Source organism: Poecilia latipinna, unplaced genomic scaffold (assembly GCF_001443285.1).
Source record: "Poecilia latipinna isolate Pla-1442-1.1 unplaced genomic scaffold, P_latipinna-1.0 Scaffold363, whole genome shotgun sequence".
Taxonomy (NCBI): Eukaryota; Metazoa; Chordata; class Actinopteri; order Cyprinodontiformes; family Poeciliidae; genus Poecilia; species Poecilia latipinna.
Window position 1 is genome coordinate 346580 of NW_015112979.1, and position 25168 is coordinate 371747.

Sequence of the window (25168 nt, forward strand, 5' to 3'; positions counted from 1 at the left end):
CAAAGAGAAGGTAAGTCTAAAATCTAACAAAGATGTGGCCATCGGGGCCAGATTTCACGGGTGAACGATGCTGTGAAGCCTCGTCTCTTTCCCAACTTTTTAGATTAACTAGATAACAAAAAAGACGAGGCTCGAATTGAACCAGGCAAATGAGGTGGTTTGAGGTCAAGGGAGTCTGGACAGAAAGCGAAGGGAGGCGTAAGGAAAGAAAATATGAGGGTAATGAGATGGACAGTTTGGCGAGTCGGTGTAAATTAAAAGAGACTGAGGGGGAAAGTGTTCACTTCCTCCTTCTCCCATCATTAAAACGGTTTGCTAGCTTGAGCACAAACAGCGGCTGGACTGTTGGTTCCCTCGGTGTTTCACGGTCCAGTAAACCCACCAGCTCCAGCGTCCCCTCCAGTAAGACGCACAGAAAAGGCTTTTTGTCTCCAGCGTCCCGAGCCAGAGGTCACTGTGAATGCACCTCGATCCGACGCGTTCTGTTCTCCTTTCAAAATAAAACGCCATCGTTCGGTTTCCAAAGAGGTGGACCTGTTCTTGTGATTTCCCTGTTTTACTGACCTGAAAGAAGGTGTTAAAATGACCCACTTTATTTGCAATCAGAGCAGAACAAATCCTCCTGCTCCTAATTCCTGATCGCCAACTTAAAGGACTTGAAGGTTACTTTTCAGAGATGGAGAAAAAATTCAGCAGGAAGAAGTGCAAGCGTGTGTTTGTTGACCGAATGCATGGAGGCTAATCTGCTAATCAGGCACGTTCAATCTGGGGTAGCGGGGCCGCTAACAGGATTTGCGCCCTGATTGATGCACAAAGACGACACACAGAAGAGCTCAGCAGAACCGAGGAAGCAAACAGTGACCCAGATGACTTCATACTACGGCGATAACACCAGGAGCGCCGGCGGAGTGAAGCAGCTCGGTTAGCCACTGTTTCACATTTCTGTGTGCGGTCAGAGACAAACGGTAAAAACAAGTCATGACTTCTTCATCTCTGTATGTCTGTTAGATGAGGAAATATTATTAAAACCTTTCAGGTTATTCTGTTTAGGATACATTTGAATGCTTTAATGTTCTGTCAGGACTGTGGTGGCTTAGTAAACCCAACATTCAGACCAAACTACAGTGGATTTTTGGTATTTGCTTGGTTGGGGGCCACAGCCGCCTTCAAATAGCTAAAATCTGCAAATATCTGAAGCGTCCCTGTTCCATTGCTCATACCTGCCTCACATACCAGCCCTGTCTTAGAGGGACTGTAAATAAACACGCATTTCTTTCTACGTTCTGCTGCTTCATCACATAAAATTAAAGTAAAAGGCATCAAAGTTTGTAGTTTTAATGTGACGGAACAGAAAACTTCACAGGGTCTGATTACGTCTGACAGCATCGTATTTACCTGCTTTGCTTTTTCCTCCAGTTGTTATTACGCCGCTGGAACAGAAGGTACAAGCGTCGCCTTATCAAGGTTATGTCTCCTGTTGATGCGAATGGAGTTTAGATTTAATGAATAGCTGCTCTGTCAGGATTATATGGCGGCACAAGTGTCACACATGAGCATGCACAGACATCATTTAAATGGAAATGGGCTGATGCTGCAGTTCGGCAGCATCACAGAGACTGGAGTGTGTGTTTTAATAATAGTTAATTCTCATCCATTGAAGAGCAACAATATAATCTTCTTCCCCTCACTTTTAACAGCTGTTTAGGCTGTTTCCATGTGAGCGAGAGCGCACACACTTCTCTTTTTTTTTCTGGTTGTTTTTTTTTAAAGAGGGATGAGAGTGTGTGTGGGTGACTGCTGCAGCAACCATTGTTGCTATGGTGAGAATTGAACTCCAGGCTGAGGTTGAGGCTTCTGGTGTATCTGAAGTGGATGCTGTTGCATAAGGCAACAAGTAGCGCACCAGTTCACACCGTGCGGGGCAATTACTGTGCCTTTTTTTGTGCTTGTGTGTGTGTGAGTAATTATTAATCCGTGATGAAACAGAATTGTGAGAACTGAGTCATGCTGCAGCCCCACCGCCACAGGAGGCACCGTAAAGGCTGAAGATTTTATGGCCTTTTTTTATTGGCCATCATAGTCTTGGTGGTTTTCTACATGGCTACAAATTCACAAAATACATTTCTGTGATGAAAGTCCAATTTTCAGAAGCTTCAGTTGTAATTGGATGGATTTTTGAAATAAAAGAAAAAGAAAATGGGAGAAATCTGAGCATTGGAGTCGAGCTTGACGAGCTTTGGGTGGAAAACAACAGATGTGAAAAGTATTTTATGCATTCTAGTTTAACTGGAATTAAATATATGCTAAAATATATGATTAAAAAGACAAAGTGTGTCCATGTTCTGTAAGACAAGCTTGTCAGTTTGATTGCTTAACAGATGTAGAATAACGATTTATGCCAGGCAGCCTATTCTTCCACACAGGCCTTCTTTCTTTTTCATGCTTTTTGGACGACCTCGAGCAGCCGTTATATAAACGCTCGCTGAATTTCCTTGCGATGCCAGGAGGTGCAGATGGCGCCAGCGACATCCTTGCAGAGTCCCTGCTCGTCTCTGTAGAGGATTCGGTACCTGGCACCGGCAGCAGAATGAAGGACTCTGTGTGGTTAATGAGCGCCTCAAGACGGGAATCTATAGACAATTACCAGCTTGTTGTTTGACTCGGATCTCCTCAGGGAACCAAGAGTCCTACGAGAAGCTCAAAGTCAGAAAGTAGAAGAAGAACGGATCAGCTGGTGTTTAAAATTAGCTGGCTGTCTTCATTAAATTATTTTTATCATTATAGAAATCATGTTTCTGTGAAGGCAGATAAGAATTTATTCTTTAAATTCATTTCTGTCACAGCATGTCAATGATCTCAGTGATTTAAAAATACTTTTAATTAATGACTGTGTATGTTTTCCATTCATAAGCAAACATTTATTGCAGCGTGAACACCCAGAGATACATTTCAGACAGTTTAAAAAGTTATAAAATGCTTCAGTTTGATGTATTTTATAGAAATTGTTTGGTGTGGAAAGGAGAGGAAATGAAAAGCTGCTGGAAATTTAAAACCATCCAGAGGTCAGGCTGAAGAAAAGCCCTGGTATTTTTATACTTCAGTCTCTAAAATTGAAAATGCATCTCATTTTCTCATGTTTTTCTGTTCCAACAAGGACATTGTTTCTATAAAAGTGAAATAGTTTCAATTTGTTGTTTTTGTTAAAACCTCTCAACTTGAGCTGCAAAAGTTTTATTCTTCTCGAGTTCAAAGAAATGTTGATTGTTAAAATCAGATTTTTGTCATTTCTTTCACAAAAAAGTTGAGTGGCTGAAATTGATCTGTCATCCAAGTTGCCTCTCTTTTCACCTTATCCTCCAATAATTGGATGATCAGTAACATTATTTGTTAAGCAGCAGAATTCATTTCTGTTCATTTGGTGCCTTTACTGCTTCCTCTGAGACGGTGCAACCGTTAAAGACGCAGAAATGAACTAATTGATTAATCTAAAAGCAGTTTTACTCTTAAAAGATTCATTTAACCTTTGTAAATTAAAACAAGAGTCATCAGTTTTATGCATATTTGCAGCTTCAGCATCTAATTTCCAGAGTTGGGTGTTGAAATGCAAATCTACTAAAAGTTCCCGATCAGTTTCTTTCCAGCCCACGTCTGTAGAAGTTGTTTTTTTTTTATTTTTGTTTTTTGTTTTTTTCCAACGCTCTGATGTCTTTTTGTTCATTCAGGTGTTGAAGATCAACCTTATTGGCCACAGAAAGCGGATCCTGGCATCACTGGGGGACCGGCTACACGACGACACGCCGCAGAAACCTCCGCGGGCCATTTCCTTACGGGTGAGGACGGTACAAGCTGAACACGGTTCCTACACAGAGTCAGAGTCAGACTGTAGCTTTCCCACTCCTTCTTTAGCCAGATGCTAAAGTGTAAATATAAAACTTGGTGGATTTAAAGATCTTAGACACGTGAATGCATGGATGGATGGATTAGTAGCTAGATGGAGGAAAACTGGAAAAAACAGATGGATTAATTAATGGATGGATGGATTAGTGGATAAATATATTGACAGATGGATGGACAAGCAGGATGACAGATTAATAATGTAGATGGATTTACAGATGACGGATGGATAAATGAGATGAAGTACAGATGGACGGATTTTATGCAGATGGAATATCTGAATGCAGTCATTTGTATGGGTAAAGGATTGGAGACGACTTTTAAATTAAACTATTTTCTTCATAGATTTTCTTTCTCCATACTGGAACCGTCCATCAGATCATTTCAATTAAAATAAGTATTAATGCACAAATCTAAATATGACTGTATTTATCTAAATCTGCTGTGAAGATAAATCCTCCTGCATCCAGCCCAGCCTGTTCCTCTCCAGTCACAACACTATATGTCACCATAAAGGCGCTCTTCCTTTCCATGGTGTGTGTGTGTGTATGTGTGTGTGTCAGCCAGCAGAGGAAGTGATGGATGAGTCCACCCAGTTGAACCCTTTACACAGTGGAGCTAAAACACAAACTAGAAGAAATATATTACTTTTGCTGCTTCACTTTACTTTTTTGGCAAAGTAGAAAAATATGCTGATGTGTTGAACATAACAACTTTATTGGCCTCATTTGTGCTCCATAAACCTGATATTTCAGCCCTGCAGTGATTACAAATACATGTATGCAGCTTATGATTGAAGGCAGATTATATTGGATGTCTTAGATTATGATGTTTGACTCTGTTAAGATGATTAGTGTAAGCTTCATCATCTTGTGGCGTGTAAGCAGCTCAGTAGAAGGAACGATAGAAAACCCATCTGATACAGTCACTACTCTGTATTAGTCTGTTTGTGTAGATGGAGTTTGGATTTTAGATTTTTACAGAAAAAACATCCGTCCCTCTATGACCTCTTAGGTTTTAATGATGATTCTTCCTCTTATTTTCCCATTTTCAGAGCAGTAGTTTATGAAGCCGAGCACTTTAGAAAGACGGTAAAACCTCGTGCCTCTATTGCAGCAGAATCGACGGGAAATCAGGTTATTAAACGACGGAGGCCGCCACTCACGCTTGCTTCCTGTGCTGGGTTTTGTTCCAGGAGCCTGGAGGGAACCACACTCCTCCCCAGCTCAGCCCCTCGGTAGGCCAGGCAGCGTATACGGCGGGGGTTCCCGGCGGATCGCTGGACGTGCAGCACCTCATTATGCAGGCAGACGCGCGGCGCAGGCAGCGCAGCACCGAGAACTACTTTGACGACGTGCCGCGATCCAAGCTGGAGCGACAGATGGCTCAAGTCAGCATGGTGAGGATGGAGGGATGAATGGAGGGGCTGGGTAGGAAATCTGACCATTAATGGTTCACATGTTTACTGGAGGAAATTAATCTTTTTATAGATTACAATTGGTCTAATAATTTGTGCCTCTTTTCCTTGTAAATACTAAATTATTCTGCTAATATTTTATTCCAACTTGTCTCTTTTAGCTTTCTTAATTGTTTTGTCTTCAGATCTGAAGACATCTTCAGTCTCTTTCTGATTATACAGACGTGTATTTTATGTAGATAGCAGCAGTAGGAAGGGGCCATGATGACATTTAGGGTTTTTTAAGACTTTTATCATCCTGCATGCTGCTTTCAGGGTAAACTTGCTTTTACGGACAGACCTGGGTGTGTTGTTTTGAATTTTCTCCACTTGTAGACGATTGTTGGTGCAGTGAAATGGTTAATTTCACTTAAAGCTCCTATCAAACCCATAAGCTGCTGCAGTCACCATTCTGTCTCTTTTTGGATCTAAACGGTGCACACATCCTTAGAAATGTTGGTTAAGAACTTGTTTATCATTCAAGTCTATTATTTTAGACATTAGATGGACATCAAAGTAAGGATGTTTTTTATTTAATATGTCCAGAAGCAAATATTATTGTTCTTATTTAAGGTTATTGCTTCAAAATTTGTTGATTTATATTTCCTCAATTTCTCATTTTTGTCAAAATTCGAATTAAAATCGTCCAAATATGTTGGGAAAGCACAAAGGCTTTTATAGAGTAGGAGATTTTTTTTTCCCCTTTTAGTTGTATATGCAGATATTTGTCACCAAATTAATATTTTTATTGTTTTTCCCAACAACTTTTAATTACATCCAAACTAGAAACTCAGACCTCTTGACTTTTAATCAGCGCAGTAATTCAGATGCACACGTCGAACACGGCAGCTGTGTTTTGATTTCCTGTGATTGGGGTCTTTTGGTGAATCACGGATCTCATCAGTGCAGAATAACACACTTCTGGTTGTGCGTCTGAATCCCAGCTGTGTGTGTGTGTGTGTTTCAGAGTGCATCTCCTCTGTTAAACGGCGCTGAGGTGGCGCTCATGAGTCAGCTTTGCACGGTGATGGGAGGGAGGAAGGATGTTTCTTCTGTCATTACACCAGAACAAGCCGAGCAATCAGTGCTAGCGTGTGTTTGTTTGTGGTTGCAGGCTGGCGAATGGTGCGAGCCGATCACGTTGCGTCCGCCCAACGAGGCGACGTCCTCCACGCCTGTTCAGTACTGGCAGCATCATCCAGAGAAGCTCATCTTCCAGTCCTGTGACTACGAAGCTTATGTGAGTCCAAACCCTTTAACCTGGTTCTTACAGAGTCAAAGATGCGCATGTGACCCCATCAGCATTGGACTAAATGTTGTGTAGAAAGTTTCACCCAGATACAAACATTTTGAAGCATCAACAAGGTTCTGGTTATTGTGACCAGACTTTTGACTGGTTGATTTCCTGACATTTCACCAAAGGTCTTGCATAATTTTCAAGAAAGTTGAGGTTGCAGATTTGGGTTGGCGATGCAAAAACTCAACATCCAACTGTGTTTCAGCCTCAAGTCAAGGAATGCTTTATGTCAACATGAACATAAAACTACTAAAAGAAGTTCCTGTGCCGACAGACAGACCGACCAGAACCATGGAGAACATTTATGTGCAGAGCTGAAGGAAATTGAGCTACAGAGACATTTGAAATGGAACCAGTCAAACCAACGCGCTCTGTGTTGAACTGAATTTACTCACCTGAAACATTTTCAATTCAATTATAAACATCTGTGGTACAAGAGAAAAATCAGGCGATCAATATCCAACGGCGCGTTGCGTTCAGGTACCAAACAGACTGGTGAGGTGTTGGAGGAATCTGGTGCGTTCAAGTACAACCAAACATCTCTAACGTAATTTAAACTCTTTTGACTCACAAATATTGGCATTGTCTTATTTAAAAAATAATCCTAAATAATATGCAGACCATTTAAAGTGGCCTTAATATTGTATATGATCTGTCCAGGTACTGGCTACACCACCTTATTCTTGATTGATTGGAGAAAATTGGTCACTTTTTGTAATTTCTAGAATGAAATAAGACGAAATATGCTTAGAAATGTGTGATTCTTTGTTCACAGCACAATTAGACATTTAATTTAGTTTTTCTTGATTAAAGCAAATCAGAAACGTGCTGACCTGATCAATGTGTCTAAACTTTGGGTTTTTCATAAAACACTGCAAATAATCCAGATTCAACTGTTTCCTGTTGATTCTCTGTTTACTGAACACTGGAGATCAGTTTCACCTGCAGTCAGTTTTTTTAAGTCCAGACCTTCAGCCGGTTGCATAAAGGATGCTTCATGTCCGCAGAAAGAGCCGCGAACCTCCGGAGGGTTAGACACGGAGCATCCGGACTGAAAATGATTTCTGACTCGCTGCAGGGAAACCACTGCAGAGCAAAATGAAATCTTAGGAAGATTGAGAGGAAATGTAAGAGGATCTCTCAAATAAAATTGTTCTGATTGATTTGACAGCGTGGCAGTGGAGATATACAACAGTTATGAGCTAAATCAGTGTCGGCGCATGAATTAAATAAATGGAAAAACTTATATGGATGTAATTTGGGGGAAAATCCAGTGCAGCTCTGCCAGAGAAGGCATAAATTATAGATCACCAACACATACGGGGGAATGAATGAACTTAATATTTCGCACAAGTCAACCGGTGCAAGCTTTGTTGAAATGTAGGCATGATTTTAAAATATATCCTCTTTGTTTGGATGAAAAGTTTGACTTTGAACTGATCAAACATGCTGTTGAGTAATTACAGAGAGTAATTATTGAGTAAAATGTTCTGTAAACATTCGGTAACAGCAGAAACATCCATCAAGCTGTTGCTCCAAATCCCAGCATGCTACTGGGAAGCCCCTCTTTGAGCCAACTGGAGCTGGCCGTGTTCACCAGTAACACACAGATGAAGCCACCACTGGTGGAGAAACCCGTTTTGTGACACAAGAAACTGGAGGGTTTATTAAGAAGGGAAACATTAGTGAGCACTTCAGGTGAAGATGTGTAAAAACTGTGCTAGTATGTTTTTATGTGGATGCATATTTACACACTGAACATTTCAGAAAACTTTGGTTTCCACAGAATTATTAGTGGGACAATTATTAGCATCTCTGCTGTCAAAAGGACAGTCTGAGTTTAGCAAAGTCCTACCATCATAAATGTAAACATTTGCGGTGGCGGGGCTTTTTTCTGTTACAGTTTGTGCATTTAATGTTGCTATGGAGACTCGGTGACGGCGAGCTTTACAGACTTTCCTCTTCTCCCTTCATCATCATCCTCACTGTGTGAGGAAGAAACTGCTCTCTTCCAGGCTTTTTGTGTCATCGTGTTTTATTTATAACCCATAAACTTGGACAGAGTCATGGATTACAAATTATTAGTTCCTAAAAATGTCCTTCATATAAATGAGAAAAAAAAAATCTGTAGTTTCTGTTAATCTAAAGGAATTGATGAGAGATACAAAGTAAAAACGTGAATCTATTTTCGGGCTTTTAAAACATTTTTTTATTATAAATAGCACAGAGTTTAGCTTTAGGACCAGTAGGAAGTCTCAGTTGTAGGAATACAACGCAGCGTCTGGACGTTTTTCCTTTTTAGAGACAGTGGTGGTAATTTATTTCACCAGGGAAACGGCGGTGCTTTCAAACACCAGATCCCTGTTCCTGGTGCAGAACGCTAAAGGAAACTCGGAAAGTGAGATAAACGAGCGAGAGCCACAATGGAGCGAGGTGCCAGGAGCTGCAGGATGGACAGAAATAAATTGGATGGAAAAGACACTGATAAGGCAGCTTTGTGTTTGTTCTGATGGACGGATGGTAAAAAGCCAGAATCGGTGCAGGCTGTTCGGCAAACAAAGCTTACAGCCACAGCATAGGAAATGCATCAGCTCACAGTTTAGCGAAGTCATGCTAACGTTATTAGCGCCATCGTTAGCGGCCAACATGATCCATCCAAGCAATAACAACTTAAAACTTTGGAACATAAATCCAACATAGCACAATCTCTTATATTGGATTCACAAGACGGAGAAAACGTAATAAAAACCTGTTTTTCACGACTGAATGTAGACTTGGAGAGACTGAAACGTCACTTTTTAAAAATAAAGATGTAATACAAACTTAATGACTTTTTGTCCAACCTCGGTTGTCTCACTTCTCCAGTTTTGTTCTCAATCAAACAATTTTTGACTAAAGTTATTTACAGTAAGAGTAATCATTTCCAGTTTCTGTCCAATCTTTTTTGTTCTAGTGGTTTTAAACTTTTTAGTGATTGCTGACTGTAAACCTGACTGAGACCTTTTGAAATATTTAGATGGGATCCCAAAAAACATGAAGGTCAATATAAAATATTACTATTGCTGGAATAATAAAAAAAAAACAAATTGGCGTTTTTGTAAACTCATGTTGGCGTGACGACAGAGTCCAGCTTTATCGCTCTATCCTTGTGAGGGGAACCTGAAGCCAATAAAAAGACGTTTCGCTGCACAGCAGTGACTGACACGGGGACACGGCGTAACGCAATTACCAGGACAGCTGCCAGCAACTCTGACATGACAACCATTTAATGTTATTAGCTCCACTCAGGGCAAAACATCAACATTTCCAGCCAATTTCCTGATATCAGTAAGGAAACGACCCAAAGATGTAAAATGAAAGGTAAGAAGTCAATAAGAAGAACTTTATCTGAGTCATTTGGAGCAAAGTTGAACAGATGAGACCTAAAATCTTCAGGTCCTTCCCCTTTAATTCACTGAAAGCCTTGTTCTGTTCCCACTTTAGAGAATAAGGTCTCCTCTATAAGCTGTTGAGTGTCTGTCGGTACTCAGGATCCAGGCAGAGAGAATCCTGCTGGTGCTGTTAATGTCAGCAGGACGGTCCGTTCATCACTGGAAGACGACTCTGACTGTTTCATCATCTTCGTCAAAACTGCACTCAGAGCTGACAGGATGAATTTGGATCATGATGCTTGTTCCTTTTTCTTGAAAAGAATCAAATTTGACCGTAATAAAAACCAGGTTTCCATAACTTTTTAGATGGAAGGAAACTTTACAATCTGTCTCTCTCTTAACTGCATTTGTTGACCTGTCAATGCATCCAGCAGGGTTTTAATTAGGCTGCTGTAATCTGGTGCTGACAAACAAGCCAACAGCTTCTGTGTGTGTTTTCTACAGTACCTGGGCTCCATGCTGGTGAAGGAGCTGAGAGGGACGGAGTCCACACAAGATGCCTGCGCTAAAATGAGGGTAAAGCTCAGTCTGATGCTCTTCCTTTCTACGTTTTAACCTGCAGACAACAAGATGCCAAGATAAGGCGAAAAGTTTAAGTCATATTCACAAAGGCCTAAAAAATCCTTCCTGTCAAATAACTTTTCCATTAAACCTATGTAACCTCTGGAACATTGTGCCATTAGCTTTAATCCAGGCGAAAAAATAGATTAAATTGTCCTTATTTTTAAAAATAAGTGTTCTATCATTGGCTGTTCCTCTTTATAACAGCTTATTGTGTTTCTCCTACTGCAACCCAGACTTCTTCTCTTTCCGACCTGCTGCAGTGTAAAATTCATGAGCAGAGCGTCCCGTTCTCTTTTCTCCATTTTCATTGCAGCATCTTTCCTCTCAGCTTTCTGCAGCGTTGCTCGGCCAACCCCTTTGCAACACGCCAAGGTTGCAAAGGAAGTGCAATGAGATGCACATTGCTAATGCACCTCCACCTGCCTCACCTGTCCCAGCAGCTCCTTTTATCCATCCCTTGATGGAAACGGAGACGTTTAACTTCCAGGTTCATAGCAAAATGCAGCCGCTGTTGGCAGATCTTTTGGCATAACCTGTTGGTAACTGGGTCGATGTGCTGCAGAGAGGATGAACTAGAGAACAGAAAGATCTAGAAAATAAAGCAGGCAGTAGATTCTCATGAAGGACAAATTGTTTTTAAATGTGGAAGAAAGAGAGAAGTACTCTGCTCACGTCTTTGAATGTATAACAGCTTTTGGCAGGTCGAGCTCTTTGCTGCATAATCTCTTCAATATGTGTGTGTAATTAAAAAGAATGAGGTGAGATATACTGCAGGGGCTTAATGAAGTGCCACGTGGTATAGAAAACGCCTGCTGCTGGTTTAACATTTATTTTCTGTTGGTTCTCGAGGAGATGATATGCTTTTCATGGAGGAGGAAGTTGAAGGAGCTTTCTCAGACGGCGCTACGCTTTAGGCTGAGGCAAACCGATGCAAAGTTTAAAAATCACAGCTGCCTCTTCTTTCTGTTTCCGCGTTTTGTCTCCTCTGCCCTCCAAGAAGTCGACGGAACAGATGAAGAAAGTGCCGACCATCGTCCTCTCCGTGTCCTACAAGGGAGTGAAGTTCATCGACGCCACCAATAAGGTAACGGCGCGCAGTCCCAGCGACGCCTACGCTAAATGACACGTGAAAGGTCAGCGAACATGAAGGGAAGAGTGGCATTCAGAGGCATCACGTCTGACTCTAAACAGGATCAAAGTGTGGAAGTTTGGTTTATTCTTCGGCTTTAAAACAGGCCGCCATCTTTAGGGAACTGATGAGGAGGATGTCAGGAATAAACACTAAAACATGAATAGTGTAAAAAAATAACACCAATTCATATAAGGGTTTTACCAAGACAGTAAAATTTAGTGACGTATGAAAACCTCCGACACAAAAGGTCCAAACACAGATCTGGAGATACAGTATGGGTCAAAAACATAGTGAATGGAAGAAGTTAAAAATCACAAAAAGACATCTGTGATCACCTAACTCCAAAAAGTTGATGGCATCTATTTTGGAGGGAAATATGCAGAGCTGACTGGTGTAAATACGATCCGTTATACCAACAGATTATGGACGTCATAGATTACACAGTCTGTCTATAATCTGTAGAGTTGAACCACTTTGCTCATAAAAGCAGTGATAAATATCTGTTAAATCTTTACTGCGATCCTTAATTTTCTGCGTCAAAGACCAAAAGTTCACCTGATGTCGAGTGAAACGTCCCCCACTGATATTATCTCACAATAAGCATTTATATCTTCCTTCTAAAGAAAATCTGGTGTAACTTTTAAATATTCTTAACTTCGTACAAAAAACAATCCATCCCTTAGATGATGTATAATTTATTGCCTTAATTAACGCGACACAAAGTGCTGATTAAACCAGAAAAGGAACACCAGCAGTCACTTCTAAAAACTTTCAAACCAATACTCTGCAATATTAACTATGATTGTGGGATAAATAATAAATCAGTTTGTTTTCCTTTGAAGAAACTGCGTCTTTTTAAGCTCCTTCTCCTCTCCTCCCTCTGCAGAACATCATAGCGGAGCACGAGATCCGCAACATCTCGTGTGCAGCTCAGGATCCAGAAGATCTGTCTACGTTTGCCTACATCACCAAAGACCTCAAATCCAGTCACCACTACTGCCACGTCTTCACTGCTTTCGACGTGGTCAGTCCTGCCGCCGCGGCTTCACGGGGCGCTTCGTGGCTTTTAACCTTCCTGTTCTCATAAATGCTTCCTCTCTCTCTCCAGAATCTGGCCTATGAGATCATCCTGACGCTTGGCCAGGCCTTTGAGGTGGCCTATCAGCTCGCTCTGCAAGCCAGGAAGAGCGGCCACGGCTCGGCGACGCTCCCCGAAAGCTTCGACAGCAAACCCGGCAAGCCCGTCCCCAAGCCCCGCGTCAACATCCGCAAATCAGTAAGCATCGACGCGGCGGCGAGAGAAAATCCATCCAGAACTACGAAAAAGATTAACATTCGACGAAGCGAAAGCTGCTTGAATTTTATTTTATCACTCTTCGTTCGGATGGATTTTCACTTCTCATCATCTTTTAACCCCTGAACTCAAGTGAAGCGTCGTTTTATTAGCTTTCGATGCAACACTAACATCATTCTATTAACCTCCATTTTTGACACACCCTCACATCATCTCCTCCCTGCTCATTCCCAACTTCTTCACCTCTCAGTCCCAATCTTGTGCTGCTTGTGTCTGTGTGTGTCCCGGCCCAGTGGACGATGTGGCAAAGGTTTATGTGGATATTTAATCTGCTAAGCTTCCACTCGGTCTTGCTGTCCCTGCAGTCTCTTACACACTCGGCTGATTGATGAGGCCTGTTTGCATTTCGCTCCTTGGAGGCTTGCTTGCTCACTCTGGGTTTGTGCGAGTTGTGCGCTTAAAGAATATAATGTACCCTGCTGATAAGTTGGTAAAAACATGTCAAAAGATAGACGTGTCAGTTCTTTAGAGCCTCACGAAAAGGGAAAATAAAGGCGACGCGTTTGTGTCACGGTTTATAGTTACGCTTCAATATGTTTGTTGCTTGAATACCCAAATATTCAGAAATATAAAGCCCTAGTTTTGCTATTTTTGAAATACATGTCTTGGAGAATGAAAAAATCTCCAACCGCATAACTTTTAGGATCCCAATTAAAAATGCAGTCAGATGTTTTTCTGACTGGCAAAATTCATAGAACGATCCAGACTGATGGGAGGAATAAAACGTTTACTAAGTTAGTTTCTGTATTCAGTTTTATTCTCTCATACTTATCCAGAGTTAATTCCTGGATCAAATTCTAGACTTTCCTCAACTTTCTAGAAACTCTGGTATGTGAACATACATCAGACCCGTTATAGATTTTTCCACTCAGTCTGCAGCTGTGACCTTTCAGTTTGAGTTTAAGTGTTTTCAGTTCTGTAATCCACTCGATATTGGAAATAGTATTAAAATTATTGCGATTCTTGTTTTTTAGCATCAGGTTAGTCTGCGTGGTTACCCTGGTAACGCATTGACTCTTTGCATCCTAATAAGAAAATAAGATGAAACAACAGGAATATTTTTAATCATAACAAGAGGTCAGATCAGGTTTTGTTGTTACTCTTCTGTATGAAAGTGACCTGCCTCTTGAAGTCATAGCAACCCAAAGTGAGTTTGTCAACACTTCATCAGCCGGCGGCGGCGTTTTAAAATAGCCGCGGTAACAAGCCCAGCAGCATGCGGGTCCGCAGGGCTCGGTGTCTGGTTCCTGAGGACGCTTCAGGCCGTAACACACACAGCGTGATGGTGGCGAACGGCGGCGTCGGAGGGACAGCCTCACTGTCCAAACTTAGACGTGAGATGCTGTTGAGAGAGCAGCGAGAGGAGAGACGGCTTATGAGCCCACATGCTGTATCTGTGAGTGATCATATGCCTACAGTACAGAGATGATGGATGACGGCAAATGTACTCACATTCTGCTGAGTCTGCAACCACTACATTAACTATTATTTGTAGTTTGTTTTTTCATCCCCGGCCTTCGTGTGCATGTATACGGTCTAGTTAAAGGCTTGTGGTGTGAAAATGTGCAGCAGAGTCTGTAGATCTGTAACGTTTGGCCTCTGATGCAACGTCGCTGCTTCTTTTAGTCGAGACAATTACAGACCAGTAATGCGAGTCTATTTTATTTTAAGACTGACATGTAATTCTGTATACAAACGTGGATGGAAAAGCTCGCCAGCGCTATAAAAACAGGCCTGTTGCATAGCTGCTGTAGTCTGTCGTGGTAACTCAGCTTCTTGGATGCCAAGTACTCCACAAATAATTGCTATAAACACAGAACTGGGTGGGATACGGACTTCTTAATTTATACTGGGTATAAAATTATCGCTTGTTATTTGCCAGCTTGGATTTCTCAACAGTTTGTAGCTCCGCCTCTCTATCGCCCTCTGTTGGTGGATAACTCCTCTGGGCTGATGATTTACTGCTGCTAACTAACTTTGTTGTAAAATGTTTAGCTTGGAGTCGAACCCTCGCTCATTAAGAGAACCCAGGTAGTCCAGGGATCTCATTATGACGCCTTCTGGGTTCAAAGCTTTAAAAGTCTTCCAGGCATGCCTGCATGTTAGAGGGCCCTCAGGTGAAATTTGTAGGCTTAACGACTTTCTGAAGCTTGGGAGGGATTTAAAACCCCGAGGAAGAAACTGGTTTCTGCTGCAGTTGCCTGCCTGACCTTGAAGAAACAGAGGAGCAAATAAACTACAAATAACAGAAATATAGATTTTTTTTTTTTTTTTGATTAAAGTTAAAAACGGGGATCTAATATCTGGTAAATGTCACAATATGAGCGAATCATTAAAAACCCAGACAGACAATCCATCTGATTGAAAAAAGAAATTTAATCAGCGTTAAAGTGGCAGTTAACAGTTACTGGTGTCGGGTTCTGTTAAAAGAAAAGGTTGTAAGTATTTACTGTTACTTAGACTTAATAATCGCCTCGCAGCTTCAGTGTAAAACAAATCCAACCTCAAAAATGTCACAGCATTTTGTGCCACTGCTGTTTTATGACCGAGTGAAGTTGGCTGCCCACCTTCTTCAAATCAGACAAAATTGGTGTCGATCATGACCTCTGGAAACATTTCTTAGTATCTTTAAAATGATAGCGGCACTAACAAACATTTTTGCTGCACAAACGATCGACACCAACTCTAACCAGCCAATAGAAATGGCTGGTTTCTATTGGTTCAATGAACTATGCAAAAAGTGTGTGACTGGATCATAAGCAGCAGGGAATTACTTTTCTGTTTAAATAAAAACTAACATTAAATTATTGTAGCAGCAGTAGAAAATATATTTATTGGTAGATTCTAACAGAAGTGGGTAGGTGTGTGAAGTCTATTATTGTACTCATGGAAACGACTTGATATTTTTATTTTTGGTTGGGATTAAGTACATTGTCTAAAATATTTTTGCTTTTCCAGTTATTTCTTACAAATGTACACAGAAAAATCTGCTTAATTTACAATTTTTAGAAGAAATCGTGCCTGTTGAGTAGATTTTCTCTGGCTAGGCTAGTTAGCCTGCTGCTCCTTTAGCTGCCATTCTTCTCTCTAGTAAACAAGAGAAATGTAGCAGTAGGAATTTTTCTGTTGATTATTTTTCCCTCCTAAACAAAAATTCACATGAAATCAGATTTTCTGGCTTTGGGATTGTAATGTTCACTTTCGGTTGAGTTTTTCTGTCAGCCTTGCAGCGACTCGTTTCCCAAACTCTGTTTGTTTTGTTGCTGTCCCAAAGTCCTTTTAGCTGTTGCTGCAGAAATTGGTGGATTAATGTGGCGTAACGTCGCTTTTTCCAGCTTGGGTTTGGCTGAACTGCAGTAACGATGCTGTCCTACGCTGTTGCCAAGGCAATGAGTTTGCTGCCATGTCGTTGCCATGGTTTTTGCTGTGGGTTTTTTTTTTTTTTTTTGAGTGCAGCTGCTGTGTCGTCGTGGTTTTTGCAGTGCCGCTTGTTGATGTCCGTGTCTGTAGAGCTCGCCCACGTTGACGAGTTTGACCTCTGCCCCTGTAGGTTATCATGTCTCCCTCCAGCCGCTGGTCACTGGGCCACATTTACACCCCCCACCGGCCTCCTCTTCACCCTCCTCTTCCTCCCCCTCGACTCTTCCATCTTCCTTACAAAGCTCACTTCCAGGTCCTTCACACTTTTCCTTCTTCTGTTCTTTATTCCCACAGTTTATCCATTCAAAACAAAAGTTTTCTTTGTCCTGTTCTCTTTCTTGTATCCATATTCATATTTTAGTAACAGCTGTGAAAAAAAAGCTAACCTATTTCTCTTGCCTCGGCTTTAGTGTTTCAGTCTGTTCTGTGTCCCTCAGTTTCCATTTAGCGCTTGAACAGAAAGAGAGTCGAACAGATAAACATTAAAATATCACTGAAAAACCAGAAATACAACAGGTTCATTTGTAGAAGTTTTAATATGGCTTTTGTCAATTGAACAGCAGTATATGTAGTTGGGGCATCCATAAACCTTTAAGCGTTTTGTTTGGATCCTCTTGAGCTCAACCCAAAACAATCCTGGAGGATTTAGGTCAAATAATTTTATTTATATAGCATAATTCAAGCAACAAGGCAGTTCAAAGTGCTTTACATGAGTTAGAAGGAAATATAAAACTAAACATTGGTTCCCCATGTTTAATAAGAATAAATAGTCCATAATTTAAAAACTAGATGTTGGTTCCAGTTGTTCTGGGTCGAGTTCTACATCATGGTAGTCGTGGAAGAAGTTGAATTTTGTCTCTTACAAACCATTTGTTTGGTTCTTTGGCAACACTTTATTTGAAGGGGTGTGCATGAGACCATCATAAATATAGCACCTGTCATGAACATGGAGTATTTATGATTGTTTATGGCTCTTGTCATGAAGTGTCTTTCAGCAAATAATGACACTTGATGCAAAGTTGCTTTAAAAGTTGCATTAAGTGTCATTATTTTCCAAATTACCCCTCATGACACAGTCAAACATACTCCTTTATGTTCATAACAGGTGTTAATGTCAGTCTTATGCATCCCTTCAAATAAAGTGTTAGCGCTTCTTTTGACTAGATTGTAATCAGATTTCTGTTTATGTACAGAGTCCACCAGATGTGTAAATAAAAAGCCTCTGTATGCACCAAAAAGGTTCTTTGGACTTTTGGAAGAGAAACGGCATCACAGATCTCCCATCATGCTTGTCAGTAGCCATTAGCTGCTTTTTCTTTTTGTGTAGATTCACGAGTCTGATGCCAAAAGCAGCTCATGTCCACTGTTAAGAGCAGTGGAGGCCTGTTTACTTTCCAAAAGGTCAGGACGCCCTGTCCCAGTGCATAGCAACGAATTGCACTCAAACTAGAGGATGTTCATCATAGTGGAGGACGCTGCAAGTTAAACAGGACTTTATTTAGCTTATGTCTGATTTTCTGTCTTGTCCAGATGGAGCAGCCGTCAATGGACCAGAAGGGCCATGCTAACGTGCCGTGGATTGTGGAGCCTGGACAGGAAGCAAAGAGAGGAGTCAACACCAAGTACGAGACCACTATTTTCTAACATACACCCGCCTTGTCCACTCCTGTGTGTGTGTGCCTTTCAGAAGTTGCCCTGTATCGGGGCCCGGCCCCGGAGTTGGGCACAAGCGACGCACGCCGCCGCATCACCTCACCGGCTGAAAAACAAATACTTTACACCTTGTCCCCCCTGTCCCTGTTAGCGCAGCCTGTCCACTGCATGATGACGATTGGCGCTGCGTTCTCTTTTTCTTTCTGCTCTCCTAGGCCTCGTCCTCCTGCCTGCAGGGCTATCGCATGACCTTTGAACCCAGGGTAGTGGTGCATTTCTGACTCCACCTGTAGGGGGATGGTCAGCTCAGTTTTTTGTTCAGTTGCTCTGCCTTTAGCTTCTTATCTCTCCGTTTTTAAGCTCCATCCCTCGCTTTTCTCTTCTACGGAAGAGGATTAGGGCCACTAGGAATTTTTTTTAAAACAGTTCAGACTTTAATCCCAGAATTCTGATCTAGATAAAATCTAGACTATATCTCTATCTACATATCTAGAAAAAAAAATCTAGATTATATCTATCTAGATAATATCTCGACATAAAATCTAGGAAAAAAATCTAGAAAAAGAATCCAGATTATATCTCGACATAAAATCTAGAAAAAAATCTAGAAAAGAATCTAGATTATATCTATCTAGATATCTCGACATAAAATCTAGAAAAAGAATCTAGATTATATCTATCTAGATAATATCTCGACATAAAATCTAGAAAAAGAATCTAGATTATATCTATCTAGATATCTCAACATAAAATCTAGAAAAAAAAATCTAGACTATATCTCTATCTAGATTATAAAAAGTCAGAATTCTGACTTCAATCTCAGAATTCCGAGATTAAAGTCAGAACTGTTAGGTTCCCTAATCCTCTTCCGTACTCTTCACATCAGCCCCTTCGCCTAACTGTTTCTGACAACTTTAAAGATTTAACAAAGAGTACTGCTCTAAGAGCTGTAACAGTGTTTTAGCTGTCTGTTAAGCCGACAAAGACGAGGGATGTTGTCTGAACGGGACAACAAGCTTTTACAGCATTTTTTAAAAAAAAGAGAGGCTGTAGCACAGCGTAACTTTGACTGAAGCTGATTCAGCTAGCAGGCTACTAGAATGTATTAACTTTTTGATTCTTGATATCAAGTTACTTTTTTGGAGAAACTAACAAACTTGTGAATTTCTTTGTGAAATTAGACTTTAAACTTGACCTGTGACACAGGCAGATGTTACTGTTTTTGTTTTTCTAAGGTCTTTTTTCAACACGTTTGTTTATGTGTTCAGGACAAACCGAGGCGCTCCTAGTTTATTTAAGGGATGGGGAAAGAAACTCGTGTGTAGACGGTATAGCATGTGGCTTGTGGGACGCATGATGGCCATTTTGGATTTGCTGAGCAAGGTGGCCAGTGGAGAGGCGGGGTGTGAGGGCTCTCTGGATAAGTGATGTCATCTCATTTTGCAGGGCAATGGCGGACGCTCATGTCTATTACTGTGGAATGCAAAGAATGTAGCCAGCCCTATTCATGGACCTTGTCACACTTACAATGCAAAATGGACTGCAAACGGACCCTCATGCTCACTTTTTAGAAACAAACATGGACGCTGCTCCACAATGTTTTGAGGTTGACTACAAAACGTTCCCACCCATCCACACACACTAACAGGACAGCGTTGCGATAAGACGACCCGTCTGCTCTGAATGTACACTTACTTGAAAGCAGCCTCGGATATCTGAGACTCTAGTGGGATCGGTTTTATGCAGCCCACCTGGGAGGCATGATGCTTGAACTCTGGAAACGGAAACAGGACATCAGTGGGCATGTTTAACACTTTGGCATGGGTTCCAGGATATCTGGCTGGCTAATTTCTTTTTATTTTCTTTAAATGTCAGAATAAAAAACAACAACATATGCACAACTGTGTAAATGTGATTGGATTTGCTGCAACAACACGCTAAAGATGCAACAGATTTGTCATGAGAAGCCGACGTGAACAAAACAGCATCTAGTGTTAAAAAAAAATATTCGTATTGCCCGACATTTTAATGTTTATTATGAGAGTATTATATTACCATGATGATAATCCTTGTGCAATTCTTGTCTACTGTTGTCTTAATGTTACATTATTTTTCTATGATATGCTGAGATGAAAACTTTGAGCCTGAGAATGATGGCAATCCTTTAACAAAAAAATAAATCAAATCTGAGTTTCAATGTTCATACTTGTACAGAGAGTGAATGTTGCAGGTTGCTTGCTAATTCCTAGGTCAGGTCAACCTCCATTTCTCATGGGGCTCTTCTCTTACCTTGCAGATGTACTATTTTAAACGCAGTATTACTGTATTATTTGGATGAAACATTATCCAACTATAAAATGTACATAGATATTTTGCCAACTCATTGTTGATACATGAAATGTAAAGAGAAAAGAATAAAGACTTTGCAGTACATGGCACTGGAAACAAGGTACCAAAATAAAGGTTTGACATGTCAAAAAGTGGTAGATTGTAGAGGTTGTATTTTGAGTGAAAATATGGATCATATGGTGACATCACTGCTGATTTACTAATATATATATATATATATATATATATATATATATATATATATATATATATATATATAAATATAGGCTTGGGCTTCCAGCACACTGATTTTTGTAATTTGGGCCATTATTTATATCCGTGTAAAGCACATGAAATAAAATCTGACTTGTACAACCATATTTATTCTCAAGATGTCATGAATTGTTTCCATTTTAATTAACTTTAGAGGCAAATTACGAGTGCAACCTCATAATGCTGCAAGAAAAGTTTAACTTTTCAAGCCCAATTGCTTTTCATGTTCAGTTTTGTTTGGCTTATTAAACACTTACTTCATGTAGGATTTAAATCCAGGCTGTGACGTCAGGAACTCCAGATCCTTAAAACAGCCACTACAACAAATAGAAAATGATTATTAATCTTTAGCACTTCTTCTATCCATTCACAGTCCAACATCTATGTTTACACCTTTGCTGATTAAATGGTGCACAGAAATGACCTAAAGTTTACTCTGACTAATCATGGGCATGGATGAGATTAATAAAAGCTGCAAAAACACAGAATCTTGGTATTTTTGTATTTTTTATCTTGGTACACTTAAAATTACAAGTAACTTTTAAGTCCATTATTGCTCAATTTGTACTTTTTTCAACTACGTTTATGACATGAACAAATCGCCTAGCATACCATAGCTAATATTAGCGACCTGAGGAACCAAATTAAAGAACCAAACATCAAATAGAAGCGCTAATCTGTCATCACAAACATAAAGCCTGTGTGTAAACCTGTTTATGCAGTAAACCTATCAAAGCAAAGCAGTGAGGGATTTACACAGCAAACAGGAAGAGGCTGGCAGCGTTCTACATGGACACACAGAGTCTACGGCTTTGAAAAGGTAAGAGCTAACCACACATTTACATCTGATATGAAGCCACAGCCAAAAGCAGACTGGATAAGGTCACAATTCAACATCGTCGATCGTTAACAAGCTGGTTTAGAAAATGTGGTTCAGTGATTCTAGCGTTTCATGACAGAAAACGCCAGCGCTAACCTCCTACACCTGCTCGGACAGCTCCTGCTCAAACAACCTTGCAGATGCATCCTGCTGCAGTCAAGGTCTGCAACTGGGAAAAACTTCCAACTTCCTAAAACAGCACCCAACTTAGACACAATCGACATTTGTTTCCACTTTTCCTATCTCTGCTCACTGCAGGGTGGCATATTATTGCAGTTTTGACATGAAATTCATACAAAACAAGAAAACTGTTGACCTACAACATTAATTCAACATGTTGAAAGCACAGATGAGTCTCTTTAATTGTTTGTTGAGCTACAACGGGGTGACATTTACAGCAAGCGTCTGGACCAGGATATTTAAGGGCAGTAAACAGCAGAAGGAGGCCGGACCGTTTCCATCTGCAGCCGGCAGATAGGAGCACCGATTATTTACTGCCTATGTGCAGCTGGGTGCTTTCTGCTCAACCTGACAGAAAGCATCCGTACAACTTTATTGTATGGAGTGTTGACCAGTGCAAAGGGAGTTGGGAGCCAATTTTAGATATTTTTTATTTTCTAGATTTAGCCTGAAGAGAAGCTGCAGGACTTACTGAGTCTGAAAGAGCAACTTTAATAAAGATAAAGAGCTGCAATTGTATCTATATGTCAACTAGCTCCACAAAAAAAAAAAAAACAGGGAAGATGACATGTTTTATTTCATTATGTGTGTCAGACTGTGGGACGGGGCCAAAGTTGCAGATGGTGTGTGCTGCCCACGGATACCAACTAAATGAGACAATAGAAAAAAGCTGCTCATGTAACAGTCACAATTATATCTGGCATTTATTCAACACACACACAGTTTTGTCCTGCTAATGCATAAAAATCAACTCCACACACACACACCAAGACCTGCAGACGCTGTTTATCTTATGTATTAAACACCTAATGAATTTGGATCTGCACCAAGAAACTGTTTTCCACAAAGACAATTCCAGCTGAACACAAACATGTTGTTATGCACCTGGCAGATGTTGTGCTACAGCAATCACATTATCATAATGCGCTGAAAGAAGCCAACGCAGAAGTGGGCTTGTTGAAAAGTAGGCAAACATTTTGGCTTGTGACGTAATGCAAGGAGCAGAGAAAATACGGCCTACAAATCGACTGTCTTCGACTGACTTCACTGTCCTCCAAATTCATCAAACCACACACCTGCATGCACACTGCCACCTGGAGAGGTCAGAAAAGAACGCTAGCTTCATGTTAGCATCTATAAAAACCTCATTTATTAGCAACCGGGCTGTAATATTTGATGTAAAAGCTCAGCATGAGGTCAGAAATAAACTTAAAAAACTTTCAGTTATTTATTTCCTAAACCATGAAAGAATGGAATAATTTCTTTTCAGTGTAGCTTGCATTTTTCTTTTTCTTCAGTGCAGTAGCCTTGGGTCAGAAATGTTTCATCCTGAGCTGCTGCACGGAGATTAAACTGAGCTTCACTTGAACCCAAATGTGAAATACTGCTGGGAAGGAAGTGGAAAGAAGCATTACATCACGCTAAAGAAGAGCTGATTCTGCATGCCTGACCTGGAGGAGTTCCTGTTTAGCCCAATGTCATTTTATGACACCAGAAATGAGATATTGATTTACCGACGCAAGAAGTTCATGAAATCTGAGCCGATGTTCCCTATTCTACTGGATGGAGATATTTTTTAAGCAGACAGAGAAACTTATGTTTTTTAACGACCGCTTCACCAGGTTTAATTCTTATTTTCCAAGTAAATCAACATTAAGCTACTTTTATCATCTGAGGTGCAAAACTAACACAAATGTACTTTACAAACTTCAGAAATGGAGATTGTTTTAAAAATTTAAATACATTTACTGCACTAAAATATTAGTGAGTTGCCTCAAACATATGCAAAAATATAAACAAGTAAAATCCAAAACAAGTTTATAAATGTACCCACATTTTAGTGCCGCTTCTAAAATATCCTAAACGCGCACTTAAATTTAGATGAAAATATATCCAATAAATTGTGATCCAGCGTTTCCCCCAGTGTATTATAAGCCTGGCGGGCCACCAGGCTTAGCATTGTTTATTCATTGAAGTTTTTTTTTTATGTTTGCATATTTCAAGACTTTATAGTTGTTGTTTTGATATTAATCTTACAATAACACAATCATCAAGTGATATTTTCAAATTTCCTGTCAACTTTAAACATTTCAAAACTCAAAAACATGTCGGGCCACTGAATGAATGACTGCAGAGCGCCCCCACCAGGCTTAGCAAGTTTTCTGGGGGAAACCTTGTGATCACCAAGTTTAAGTTTGCATAGACTCGCAGACACACTGCTTAGAATCCAGAGTGTTTCCGAATTAAAAATAAATGGCACCATTTCGTTTTCTGGGTACAAAATGGCGCCGTCTAAAGCAGGATGTTTCATAACGACCCCCACAGCCTGGAGGGACGCTTCGCCTCCCCTCTTCTTCTGTCATCGTCAATAGAGGTGACTTTTTAAAAGCAAGGCTGAACTAACAGCGGGTTCTGCCTTAGATGGTGGGAGAAATTACAAAAAACAGCATATTTGTAAACAGAAAAGTCAAAAAGGATAAATGGCTTTCATGTATAGAAGCAGGATTTTGGAGTTTTCTGTTGGATTCTAGAGAATCTTTTAGATGTCAGTTCTTGTTTTGGTTCAATATCTTATTTTCTGTTTAGCAGAAAACAGGATCCAATGTCTACAAAATCCTAAGCGAAGAATTTAGGATTAAACACCAACTTTGTCATCTACACTTTTTTTCACTTGAGTAAATAGTTGTTAGCATCAGAGCTAGCAAATAAAAAAGGTTAAACAAGGTGAGAAAGAAGGATGGTTCTGTTTTGCTGTGGAACAACAACAGATTATTCATAAAATGAGGAACTCTACAGACGACCCTGAACATCCTCCTCAAGAGATCCTCATGCTACAGTCAGAGGCTTCAACAGAACTGCTTCAATACAGACTGCTACAGGAGATCCTCTATGTACAATACCTCTGAAGATATTTCAGACATTTAACTTTACTTTGGGTATTTTTTAACTGAACTGAAAAGAGATCTAATGAGCGCCAAGTGTTTTTACTCAAAAAATAACTACATATTAATACATTCTAAGGATTCTCACAAATTATTTAACACTTTGGTACAAAAGCTGGGTCACAGGAAGTATTTAACATTAGGTTTTGCTACATTTTCTGCTGCTGGATGCGGAGCTGATGCTTTCCTGTGTGGTCGGTTCAGTGGGAAACCCACGCTAAACAACTCATGCTACCACAGGCATGACTGTGATGAGAGCTGACAGGTTTTTACTGACGTCCCGGCCAGCCTCTCTGAATCAGGTTTGACATCCCAAAGCTGATGCGACACAGTGGTCTCAGATCAAGTCGTCTCCCGGCGGTCA

The 25168-nt window shown here is 40.4% G+C and overlaps 1 protein-coding gene and 2 long non-coding RNA genes across 10 annotated transcripts in view; 1 reads left to right on the top strand and 2 right to left on the bottom strand.

Moving 5' to 3' along the window:
* anks1b (ankyrin repeat and sterile alpha motif domain containing 1B) overlaps nt 1–20369 on the top strand; it is a 206927-nt gene extending 186558 nt beyond the window's left edge. For 4 of the 8 annotated variants that reach the window (XM_015036282.1, XM_015036283.1, XM_015036285.1 and 1 more), the window contains 10 exons: nt 3723–3830; nt 5090–5293; nt 6465–6590; nt 10523–10594; nt 11640–11726; nt 12661–12798; nt 12883–13050; nt 16679–16801; nt 18079–18170; nt 19648–20369. In XM_015036282.1, the coding sequence (XP_014891768.1) occupies nt 3723–3830; nt 5090–5293; nt 6465–6590; nt 10523–10594; nt 11640–11726; nt 12661–12798; nt 12883–13050; nt 16679–16801; nt 18079–18170; nt 19648–19696 (1167 nt within the window). In that variant the 3' untranslated portion in view covers nt 19697–20369. The remainder of the gene's footprint in view (nt 1–3722; nt 3831–5089; nt 5294–6464; nt 6591–10522; nt 10595–11639; nt 11727–12660; nt 12799–12882; nt 13051–16678; nt 16802–18078; nt 18171–19647) is intronic. The other 4 variants (XM_015036287.1, XM_015036289.1, XM_015036284.1 and 1 more) reach the window with 3 other exon arrangements.
* Nucleotides 14166–17271, bottom strand: LOC106949792 (uncharacterized). The gene is made up of 2 exons (XR_001425455.1): nt 16935–17271; nt 14166–15338 (listed from the first exon to the last, which is right to left on the bottom strand). It is a non-coding gene; the product is annotated as an uncharacterized LOC106949792 (long non-coding RNA).
* On the bottom strand, nt 18512–21306 carry LOC106949790 (uncharacterized). Its single transcript, XR_001425453.1, has 2 exons — nt 21060–21306; nt 18512–19975 (listed from the first exon to the last, which is right to left on the bottom strand). It is a non-coding gene; the product is annotated as an uncharacterized LOC106949790 (long non-coding RNA).
* Nucleotides 21307–25168: the final 3862 nt, after the last annotated feature.